Below are 12,330 nucleotides of genomic sequence, written 5' to 3'. Positions count from 1 at the left end.
TGTTCTCTAAACACAGTCTAGCTGGTGTAGGCTGTAGACCCCAGACTGACTGTTCTCTAAACACAGTCTAGCTGGTGTAGACTGTAGACCCCAGACTGACTGTTCTCTAAACACAGTCTAGCTGGTGTAGGCTGTAGACCCCAGACTGACTGTTCTCTAAACACAGTGGTGTAGGCTGTAGCCCCCAGACTGACTGTTCTCTAAACACAGTGGTGTAGGCTGTAGACCCCAGACTGACTGTTCTCTAAACACAGTCTAGCTGGTTTTAGGCTGTAGACCCCAGACTGACTGTTCTCTAAACACAGTGGTGTAGGCTGTAGACCCCAGACTGACTGTTCTCTAAACACAGTCTAGCTGGTGTAGGCTGTAGACCCCAGACTGACTGTTCTCTAAACACAGTGGTGTAGGCTGTAGACCCCAGACTGACTGTTCTCTAAACACAGTCTAGCTGGTGTAGACTGTAGACCCCAGACTGACTGTTCTCTAAACACAGTCTAGCTGGTGTAGACTGTAGACCCCAGACTGACTGTTCTCTAAACACAGTCTAGCTGGTGTAGGCTGTAGACCCCAGACTGGCTGTTCTCTAAACACAGTCTAGCTGGTGTAGGCTGTAGCCCCCAGACTGACTGTTCTCTAAACACAGTGGTGTAGGCTGTAGACCCCAGACTGACTGTTCTCTAAACACAGTGGTGTAGGCTGTAGACCCCAGACTGACTGTTCTCTAAACACAGTCTAGCTGGTGTAGGCTGTAGACCCCAGACTGACTGTTCTCTAAACACAGTCTAGCTGGTGTAGGCTGTAGACCCCAGACTGACTGTTCTCTAAACACAGTCTAGCTGGTGTAGGCTGTAGACCCCAGACTGACTGTTCTCTAAACACAGTCTAGCTGGTGTAGGCTGTAGACCCCAGACTGACTGTTCTCTAAACACAGTGGTGTAGGCTGTAGCCCCCAGACTGACTGTTCTCTAAACACAGTGGTGTAGGCTGTAGACCCCAGACTGACTGTTCTCTAAACACAGTCTAGCTGGTTTTAGGCTGTAGACCCCAGACTGACTGTTCTCTAAACACAGTGGTGTAGGCTGTAGACCCCAGACTGACTGTTCTCTAAACACAGTCTAGCTGGTGTAGGCTGTAGACCCCAGACTGACTGTTCTCTAAACACAGTGGTGTAGGCTGTAGACCCCAGACTGACTGTTCTCTAAACACAGTCTAGCTGGTGTAGGCTGTAGACCCCAGACTGACTGTTCTCTAAACACAGTCTAGCTGGTGTAGACTGTAGACCCCAGACTGACTGTTCTCTAAACACAGTCTAGCTGGTGTAGGCTGTAGACCCCAGACTGACTGTTCTCTAAACACAGTGGTGTAGGCTGTAGACCCCAGACTGACTGTTCTCTAAACACAGTCTAGCTGGTGTAGGCTGTAGACCCCAGACTGACTGTTCTCTAAACACCAGTGGTGTAGACTGTAGACCCCAGACTGACTGTTCTCTAAACACAGTCTAGCTGGTGTAGACTGTAGACCCCAGACTGACTGTTCTCTAAACACAGTCTAGCTGGTGTAGGCTGTAGACCCCAGACTGACTGTTCTCTAAACACAGTCTAGCTGGTGTAGACTGTAGACCCCAGACTGACTGTTCTCTAAACACAGTCTAGCTGGTGTAGACTGTAGACCCCAGACTGACTGTTCTCTAAACACAGTGGTGTAGGCTGTAGACCCCAGACTGACTGTTCTCTAAACACAGTCTAGCTGGTTGTAGACTGTAGACCCCAGACTGACTGTTCTCTAAACACAGTGGTGTAGACTGTAGACCCCAGACTGGCTGTTCTCTAAACACAGTCTAGCTGGTGTAGGCTGTAGCCCCCAGACTGACTGTTCTCTAAACACAGTGGTGTAGGCTGTAGACCCCAGACTGACTGTTCTCTAAACACAGTCTAGCTGGTGTAGGCTGTAGACCCCAGACTGACTGTTCTCTAAACACAGTCTAGCTGGTGTAGGCTGTAGACCCCAGACTGACTGTTCTCTAAACACAGTCTAGCTGGTGTAGGCTGTAGACCCCAGACTGACTGTTCTCTAAACACAGTCTAGCTGGTGTAGGCTGTAGACCCCAGACTGACTGTTCTCTAAACACAGTCTAGCTGGTGTAGGCTGTAGACCCCAGACTGACTGTTCTCTAAACACAGTGGTGTAGGCTGTAGCCCCCAGACTGACTGTTCTCTAAACACAGTGGTGTAGGCTGTAGACCCCAGACTGACTGTTCTCTAAACACAGTCTAGCTGGTTTTAGGCTGTAGACCCCAGACTGACTGTTCTCTAAACACAGTGGTGTAGGCTGTAGACCCCAGACTGACTGTTCTCTAAACACAGTCTAGCTGGTGTAGGCTGTAGACCCCAGACTGACTGTTCTCTAAACACAGTGGTGTAGGCTGTAGACCCCAGACTGACTGTTCTCTAAACACAGTCTAGCTGGTGTAGGCTGTAGACCCCAGACTGACTGTTCTCTAAACACAGTCTAGCTGGTGTAGACTGTAGACCCCAGACTGACTGTTCTCTAAACACAGTCTAGCTGGTGTAGGCTGTAGACCCCAGACTGACTGTTCTCTAAACACAGTGGTGTAGGCTGTAGACCCCAGACTGACTGTTCTCTAAACACAGTCTAGCTGGTGTAGGCTGTAGACCCCAGACTGACTGTTCTCTAAACACAGTGGTGTAGACTGTAGACCCCAGACTGACTGTTCTCTAAACACAGTCTAGCTGGTGTAGACTGTAGACCCCAGACTGACTGTTCTCTAAACACAGTCTAGCTGGTGTAGGCTGTAGACCCCAGACTGACTGTTCTCTAAACACAGTCTAGCTGGTGTAGACTGTAGACCCCAGACTGACTGTTCTCTAAACACAGTCTAGCTGGTGTAGACTGTAGACCCCAGACTGACTGTTCTCTAAACACAGTGGTGTAGGCTGTAGACCCCAGACTGACTGTTCTCTAAACACAGTCTAGCTGGTGTAGACTGTAGACCCCAGACTGACTGTTCTCTAAACACAGTGGTGTAGACTGTAGACCCCAGACTGACTGTTCTCTAAACACAGTCTAGCTGGTGTAGGCTGTAGCCCCCAGACTGACTGTTCTCTAAACACAGTCTAGCTGGTGTAGGCTGTAGCCCCCAGACTGACTGTTCTCTAAACACAGTGGTGTAGGCTGTAGACCCCAGACTGACTGTTCTCTAAACACAGTCTAGCTGGTGTAGGCTGTAGCCCCCAGACTGACTGTTCTCTAAACACAGTGGTGTAGGCTGTAGACCCCAGACTGACTGTTCTCTAAACACAGTCTAGCTGGTGTAGGCTGTAGCCCCCAGACTGACTGTTCTCTAAACACAGTCTAGCTGGTGTAGGCTGTAGACCCCAGACTGATGGTTCTCTAAACACAGTGGTGTAGACTGTAGACCCCAGCCTGACTGTTCTCTAAACACAGTCTAGCTGGTGTAGGCTGTAGACCCCAGACTGCTTGCCCCAACTTCTGTAACACTTGTAATAGATTAATCTATCTAATTAATCTAATCTAATGGCAGTTACCCTGTCTGTGTGCACTGCTGCTTCATAATGGCTCAGCTATGGTCTCTCTCTCTCTCTCCTTCCTCTCAGGGTGGGGCCTCCGCTCTCTCTGCCATGGGATTACGTAACCTAGGCAACACATGCTTTATGAACGCCATCCTGCAGTCTCTCAGGTAAGTCCCTCATGGCTGAGTTGTGGTTAGGCTTAGGTAAGTCTCTCAGGTGAGCCAAGGCCCATTATGGTCCCTTGGAACTCAGGTGATCTGTGTGGCTTAAGGCTCTGGTTCTGGCCTCAATATGGCCTCTTGTGTGGGTGGCCTACTGTCTGGCTCAGTGGTCTGTAGTCAGGGCCTACTGTCTGGCTCAGTGGTCTGTAGTCAGGGCCTACTGTCTGGCTCAGTGGTCTGTAGTCAGGGCCCACTGTCTGGCTCAGTGGTCTGTAGTCAGGGCCTACTGTCTGGCTCAGTGGTCTGTAGTCATGGCCTACTGTCTGGCTCAGTGGTCTGTAGTCAGGGCCTACTGTCTGGCTCAGTGGTCTGTAGTCATGGCCTACTGTCTGGCTCAGTGGTCTGTAGTCAGGGCCTACTGTCTGGCTCAGTTGTCTGTAGTCATGGCCTACTGTCTGGCTCAGTGGTCTGTAGTCAGGGCCTACTGTCTGGCTCAGTGGTCTGTAGTCAGGGCCCACTGTCTGGTTCAGTGGTCTGTAGTCAGGGCCTACTGTCTGGCTCAGTGGTCTGTAGTCATGGCCTACTGTCTGGCTCAGTGGTCTGTAGTCATGGCCTACTGTCTGGCTCAGTGGTCTGTAGTCATGGCCTACTGTCTGGTTCAGTGGTCTGTAGTCAGGGCCTACTGTCTGGCTCAGTGGTCTGTAGTCAGGGCCTACTGTCTGGCTCAGTGGTCTGTAGTCATGGCCTACTGTCTGGCTCAGTGGTCTGTAGTCATGGCCTACTGTCTGGCTCAGTGGTCTGTAGTCAGGGCCTACTGTCTGGCTCAGTGGTCTGTAGTCATGGCCTACTGTCTGGCTCAGTGGTCTGTAGTCAGGGCCTACTGTCTGGCTCAGTGGTCTGTAGTCAGGGCCTACTGTCTGGCTCAGTGGTCTGTAGTCAGGGCCTACTGTCTGGCTCAGTGGCCTGTAGTCAGGGCCTACTGTCTGGCTCAGTGGCCTGTAGTCATGGCCTACTGTCTGGCTCAGTGGCCTGTAGTCATGGCCTACTGTCTGGCTCAGTGGCCTGTAGTCATGGCCTACTGTCTGGCTCAGTGGCCTGTAGTCATGGCCTACTGTCTGGCTCAGTGGCCTGTAGTCATGGCCTACTGTCTGGCTCAGTGGCCTGTAGTCATGGCCTACTGTCTGGCTCAGTGGTCTGTAGTCATGGCCTACTGTCTGGCTCAGTGGCCTGTAGTCATGGCCTACTGTCTGGCTCAGTGGCCTGTAGTCATGGCCTACTGTCTGGCTCAGTGGCCTGTAGTCATGGCCTACTGTCTGGCTCAGTGGTCTGTAGTCATGGCCTACTGTCTGGCTCAGTGGTCTGTAGTCATGGCCTACTGTCTGGCTCAGTGGCCTGTAGTCATGGCCTACTGTCTGGCTCAGTGGCCTGTAGTCATGGCCCACTGTCTGGCTCAGTGGCCTGTAGTCATGGCCTACTGTCTGGCTCAGTGGTCTGTAGTCAGGGCCCACTGTCTGGCTCAGTGGTCTGTAGTCAGGGCCCACTGTCTGGCTCAGTGGTCTGTAGTCAGGGCCTACTGTCTGGCTCAGTGGCCTGTAGTCATGGCCTACTGTCTGGCTCAGTGGTCTGTAGTCAGGGCCTACTGTCTGGCTCAGTGGTCTGTAGTCAGGGCCTACTGTCTGGCTCAGTGGTCTGTAGTCAGGGCCTACTGTCTGGCTCAGTGGCCTGTAGTCATGGCCTACTGTCTGGCTCAGTGGCCTGTAGTCATGGCCTACTGTCTGGCTCAGTGGTCTGTAGTCATGGCCTACTGTCTGGCTCAGTGGCCTGTAGTCATGGCCTACTGTCTGGCTCAGTGGCCTGTAGTCATGGCCTACTGTCTGGCTCAGTGGCCTGTAGTCATGGCCTACTGTCTGGCTCAGTGGTCTGTAGTCATGGACCTACTGTCTGGCTCAGTGGTCTGTAGTCATGGCCTACTGTCTGGCTCAGTGGTCTGTAGTCATGGCCTACTGTCTGGCTCAGTGGCCTGTAGTCATGGCCTACTGTCTGGCTCAGTGGCCTGTAGTCATGGCCTACTGTCTGGCTCAGTGGTCTGTAGTCATGGCCTACTGTCTGGCTCAGTGGTCTGTAGTCATGGCCTACTGTCTGGCTCAGTGGTCTGTAGTCATGGCCTACTGTCTGGCTCAGTGGTCTGTAGTCATGGCCTACTGTCTGGCTCAGTGGTCTGTAGTCATGGCCTACTGTCTGGCTCAGTGGTCTGTAGTCATGGCCTACTGTCTGGCTCAGTGGTCTGTAGTCAGGGCCCACTGTCTGGCTCAGTGGTCTGTAGTCAGGGCCCACTGTCTGGCTCAGTGGTCTGTAGTCAGGGCCCACTGTCTGGCTCAGTGGTTAGTAGTCAGGGCCCACTGTCTGGCTCAGTGGTCTGTAGTCAGGGCCTACTGTCTGGCTCAGTGGTCTGTAGTCAGGGCCCACTGTCTGGCTCAGTGGTCTGTAGTCAGGGCCCACTGTCTGGCTCAGTGGCCTGTAGTCAGGGCCCACTGTCTGGCTCAGTGGCCTGTAGTCAGGGCCTACTGTCTGGCTCAGTGGCCTGTAGTCATGGCCTACTGTCTGGCTCAGTGGCCTGTAGTCATGGCCTACTGTCTGGCTCAGTGGCCTGTAGTCATGGCCTACTGTCTGGCTCAGTGGCCTGTAGTCATGGCCTACTGTCTGGCTCAGTGGCCTGTAGTCATGGCCTACTGTCTGGCTCAGTGGCCTGTAGTCATGGCCTACTGTCTGGCTCAGTGGCCTGTAGTCATGGCCTACTGTCTGGCTCAGTGGCCTGTAGTCATGGCCCACTGTCTGGCTCAGTGGTCTGTAGTCATGGCCTACTGTCTGGCTCAGTGGTCTGTAGTCATGGCCTAGCTGTCTGGCTCAGTGGTCTGTAGTCAGGGCCTACTGTCTGGCTCAGTGGTCTGTAGTCAGGGCCTACTGTCTGGCTCAGTGGTCTGTAGTCATGGCCCTACTGTCTGGCTCAGTGGTCTGTAGTCATGGCCAGCCACTGGCTCAGTGGTCTGTAGTCATGGCCAGCCACTGGCTCAGTGGTCTGTAGTCATGGCCAGCCACTGGCTCAGTGGTCTGTAGTCAGAGCCAGCCTCTGGTGGGGAAAGAGGCTGGGGGTGGGGAAAGAGGCTTGGGTGAGGAAAGAGGCTGGGGTGGGGAGGGGGGAAGAGGCTGGGGGCTGGGGAAAGAGGCTGGGGGCTGGGGAAAGAGGCTGGGGTGGGGAGGGGGGAAGAGGCTGGGGTGGGGAGGGGGGAAGAGGCTGGGGGGTGGGGAAAGAGGCTGGGGGGTGGGGAAAGAGGCTGGGGGGTGGGGAAAGAGACTGGGGTGGGGAAAGAGACTGGGGGCTGGGGAAAGAGGCTTGGGTGGGGAGGGGGGGGAAGAGGCTGGGGGGTGGGGAAAGAGGCTGGGGTGGGGAGGGGGGAAGAGGCTGGGGTGGGGAGGGGGGAAGAGGCTGGGGGGTGGGAAAGAGACTGGGGGCTGGGGAAAGAGGCTTGGGGGGGGAGGGGGAAGAGGCTGGGGGGTGGGAAAGAGACTGGGGGCTGGGGAAAGAGGCTTGGGTGGGGAGGGGGGAAGAGGCTGGGGGGGGGGGGAGAGGCTTGGGTGGGGAGGGGGGAAGAGGCTGGGGAGGGGGAAATAGGCTTGGGTGGGGAGGGGGGAAGAGGCTGGGGAGGGGGAAAGAGGCTTGGGTGGGGAGGGAGGAAGAGGCTGGGGGGTGGGGAAAGAAGCTGAGTGTTAAAAAACTGTTTCTATTCCAGCAACATCCAGCAGTTCAGCTGTTATTTCATGGAGCTGCCAGCGGTGGCGCTGCGGAGCGGGAAGACTGCAGGGCGACGGATGTACCACACCCGCAGCCAGGGGGACACCAGTGTGTAAGGTCTTACTTGTGTGTGTTTGCAGGGCCTGAAGCTAACTTTTTGGTCCACCAGCCACTGTGGCAGATCTACCAGCCACACAGATTTCTTTTACTAGCCGATATAAAACATTTACACCAAAAACCATAACAGTTGAGCATGCTTTGTTTCTAAAACAGTACGTGTAAGAAGTCATGTGGTATATTGCTCCATTTCTTTTAAAATATCACAGATGAGACAAATGTTCAGCTGCCCCTTTAAGGGCGGGAGGTTACCGTGGTAACATGGCCACCGGAGTCATGTGTCTGTGTGAGTCTGATCAGTAACTGTTCTCTTCCCTAGACGTTGATATTCAGACATTGAAAAGAAACCTAGCTTGTGAACAACATCTAAGTAGCCAAGAAACATGAGGACAGTCTCACTTCAGTAGACTTTAATTTGGACTAAATTAGACCAACTTTTATGCCTTCTAAAAATGAATCTCTCACTCAGCACCCAGCCAGGCTGTGTTGCAGCGCGAGGTGGGATATAGTTCTTTGTGCGATTTAATTTACCACCCTATTTAAGACATCAAAACTATGAAATAACACATATGGAATCATATAGTAAGCGAAGAAGTGTTAAACAAATATATTTTAGATTCTTCAAAGTAGCCACCCTTTGCCTTGATGACAGCTTTGCACACTTGGCATTCTCTCAACCAGCTTCACCTGGAATGCTTTTTCAACAGTCTTGAAGAAGTTCCCACACATGCTGAGCACTTGTTGGCTGCTCTTCCTTCACTCTGCGGTCAGACTCATCCCAAACCATATCAATTGGGTTGAGGTCGGGGGGTTTGTGGAGACCAGGTCATCTGATGCAGCCCTCCATCACTCTCCTTATTGGTCAAGTAGCCCTTACACAGCCTGGAGGTGTGTTTGGTCATTATCCTGTTGAAAAACAAATGATAGTCCCACTAAACACAAACCAGATGGGATGGCGTATCACTGCAGAATGCTGTGGTAGCCATGCTGGTTAAGTGGGCCTTGAGTTCTAAATGAATCCCCAACAGTGTCACCAGCAAAGCACCATCACACCTCCTCCTCCTCCTCCATGCTTCGCGGTGGGAACCACACATGCGGAGATCATCCATTCACCTACTCTGCGTCTCACAAAGACACAGCAGTTGGAACCAAAAATAAAACATGTGACTCATCAGACCAAAGGACAGATTTCCACTGGTCTAATGTCCATTTCTCGTGTTTCTTGGTCTTTCGCCTTATTTGCTTATCTTCTGTATACCACTCCTACCATGTCACAACACAACTGATTGTCTCAAACGCATTAAGAAGGAAAGAAATTCTACAAATGAACTTTTAACAAGGCACACCTGTTGATTGAAATGCATTCCAGGTGACTACCTCATGAATCTGGTTGAGAATGCCAAGTGTGCAAAGCTAGTTTTGGTGGCTTCACTGTTCTACAATGTAGAAAATAGTGAGGGGGAACTTATTATTATTATTTATTTTTTCACCTTTATTTTATTTTTTTATTTAACCAGGTAGGCTAGTTGAGAACACGTTCTCATTTGCAACTGCGACCTGGCCAAGATAAAGCAGAGCAATTCGACACAAACATTATGAGCAGGTGTCCAGACTTTTGACTGGTACTGTACATTGTAAGTGATTTCAATGGGTCTTTCTCCTTGTTTTATACTGTTCAACTTCAACCCAAAATTATATTCATCAGTTTCTGCATTTCCTGCACTCATTTGAGATACTTTATACACTGCCATGTAGAGCTGCACAATATGGGCAAACAATTTATAGGCCTGTTTTTAACCAAATGTTGGATTTGAGATTTGACTTGTGATTTAGAGCAAAACTCTTGGGTGTATACTGTTAGTCATGGAAATATAATGATTTATTCTAATTCTATAGTTAGAATATAATAGTGGCCACTTTGAATACAGTGTTTGACATGACAAAGAATTTAAATGCCAGGGAGGGTTTATTGTGACAGGGTAGGAACCGAAGTGTTGATAAGCGTTTCTTAGTTGATCCCTATAATTTTTGGCTACATGTTTTATCTTAGCTTTTTAATGTAGCTAACATATTCTTGCTTTGTGTATTCATCTTTGATTTAGAACATACTGTTGCACCAAAACAATATGCTGATTGGTTTAGAGTTAGTGAGCAGCACAGAGGATGTTTAACTGAAGGAGTTGTGCTGTTGAAGGTTCCTGGTATTGACAGTAGTTGTATGTTTGTCTCTGTTTCCCAGGTCCTTGGTGGAGGAGTTGAGGAAGACCCTGTGTTATCTGTGGCAGGGTGGCCCAACAGCCTTCAGCCCCGACTCTTTGTTCTACGTTGTCTGGAAAATCATGCCCAGCTTCAGGTACTATGACAGACCTCGTCATTTCAGCAATGTCTGCTCCATGGGCTTTTCCCCTCTGATTTAATGTCGGGATCATAACGTAAACCAACTGATCTAGGATCAGTTTGGCATTTCAGATCATAACTGTTCAGATTAAATGGACAGGTGGAGTCCTGATCCTAAATCGGCACGCCTTCTCTCTCTTTGTGGCAGTCTTGTGGTATTTGCTACCAACAACAGGTCCTGATCCACCTTCAGACCATCTATTATAGATCTGTTAGTGTCATTTTCTATTGACTCACCTTCAGTCCATCTATTATAGATCTGTTAGTGTCATTTTGTATTGACTCACCTTCAGTCCATCTATTATAGATCTGTTAGTGTCATTTTGTATTGACTCACCTTCAGTCCATCTATTATAGATCTGTTAGTGTCATTTTGTTGAGGCTCACCTTCAGTCCATCTATTATAGATCTGTTAGTGTCATTTTGTATTGACTCACCTTCAGTCCATCTATTATAGATCTGTTAGTGTCATTTTGTATTGACTCACCTTCAGTCCATCTATTATAGATCTGTTAGTGTCATTTTGTATTGACTCACCTTCAGTCCATCTATTATAGATCTGTTAGTGTCATTTTGTTGAGGCTCACCTTCAGTCCATCTATTATAGATCTGTTAGTGTCATTTTGTAGTGACTCACCTTCAGTCCATCTATTATAGATCTGTTAGTGTCATTTTGTAGTGACTCACCTTCAGTCCATCTATTATAGATCTGTTAGTGTCATTTTGTATTGACTCACCTTCAGTCCATCTATTATAGATCTGTTAGTGTCATTTTGTAGTGACTCACCTTCAGTCCATCTATTATAGATCTGTTAGTGTCATTTTGTAGTGACTCACCTTCAGTCCATCTATTATAGATCTGTTAGTGTCATTTTGTAGTGACTCACCTTCAGTCCATCTATTATAGATCTGTTAGTGTCATTTTGTAGTGACTCACCTTCAGTCCATCTATTATAGATCTGTTAGTGTCATTTTGTTGAGGCTCACCTTCAGTCCATCTATTATAGATCTGTTAGTGTCATTTTGTATTGACTCACCTTCAGTCCATCTATTATAGATCTGTTAGTGTCATTTTGTATTGACTCACCTTCAGTCCATCTATTATAGATCTGTTAGTGTCATTTTGTTGAGGCTCACCTTCAGTCCATCTATTATAGATCTGTTAGTGTCATTTTGTATTGACTCACCTTCAGACCATCTATTATAGATCTGTTAGTGTCATTTTGTAGTGACTCACCTTCAGACCATCTATTATAGATCTGTTAGTGTCATTTTGTATTGACTCACCTTCAGTCCATCTATTATAGATCTGTTAGTGTCATTTTGTTGAGGCTCACCTTCAGTCCATCTATTATAGATCTGTTAGTGTCATTTTGTTGAGGCTCACCTTCAGTCCATCTATTATAGATCTGTTAGTGTCATTTTGTATTGACTCACCTTCAGTCCATCTATTATAGATCTGTTAGTGTCATTTTGTTGAGGCTCACCTTCAGTCCATCTATTATAGATCTGTTAGTGTCATTTTGTATTGACTCACCTTCAGTCCATCTATTATAGATCTGTTAGTGTCATTTTGTATTGACTCACCTTCAGTCCATCTATTATAGATCTGTTAGTGTCATTTTGTTGAGGCTCACCTTCAGTCCATCTATTATAGATCTGTTAGTGTCATTTTGTATTGACTCACCTTCAGTCCATCTATTATAGATCTGTTAGTGTCATTTTGTATTGACTCACCTTCAGTCCATCTATTATAGATCTGTTAGTGTCATTTTGTAGTGACTCACCTTCAGTCCATCTATTATAGATCTGTTAGTGTCATTTTGTTGAGGCTCACCTTCAGTCCATCTATTATAGATCTGTTAGTGTCATTTTGTATTGACTCACCTTCAGTCCATCTATTATAGATCTGTTAGTGTCATTTTGTTGAGGCTCACCTTCAGTCCATCTATTATAGATCTGTTAGTGTCATTTTGTATTGACTCACCTTCAGTCCATCTATTATAGATCTGTTAGTGTCATTTTGTATTGACTCACCTTCAGTCCATCTATTATAGATCTGTTAGTGTCATTTTGTTGAGGCTCACCTTCAGTCCATCTATTATAGATCTGTTAGTGTCATTTTGTATTGACTCACCTTCAGTCCATCTATTATAGATCTGTTAGTGTCATTTTGTTGAGGCTCACCTTCAGTCCATCTATTATAGATCTGTTAGTGTCATTTTGTATTGACTCACCTTCAGTCCATCTATTATAGATCTGTTAGTGTCATTTTGTTGAGGCTCACCTTCAGTCCATCTATTATAGATCTGTT

The 12,330-nt window shown here is 48.4% G+C and overlaps 1 protein-coding gene across 2 annotated transcripts in view; it reads left to right on the top strand.

Annotated features, from left to right (window-relative positions):
* The window catches only part of usp3 (ubiquitin specific peptidase 3), an 83,608-nt gene that overhangs the window by 36,751 nt on the left and 34,527 nt on the right, over positions 1-12,330 (top strand). For both annotated transcript variants that reach the window (XM_071405122.1, XM_071405123.1), the window contains exons 6-8: positions 3,636-3,718; positions 7,501-7,614; positions 9,859-9,972. In XM_071405122.1, the coding sequence (XP_071261223.1) occupies positions 3,636-3,718; positions 7,501-7,614; positions 9,859-9,972 (311 nt within the window). The remainder of the gene's footprint in view (positions 1-3,635; positions 3,719-7,500; positions 7,615-9,858; positions 9,973-12,330) is intronic.

This window comes from Salvelinus alpinus, chromosome 6 (assembly GCF_045679555.1).
Source record: "Salvelinus alpinus chromosome 6, SLU_Salpinus.1, whole genome shotgun sequence".
Lineage (NCBI taxonomy): Eukaryota > Metazoa > Chordata > Actinopteri > Salmoniformes > Salmonidae > Salvelinus > Salvelinus alpinus.
The sequence above is the reverse complement of the archived record's forward strand: the minus strand, read 5'-3'. Positions and strand labels throughout refer to the sequence as shown.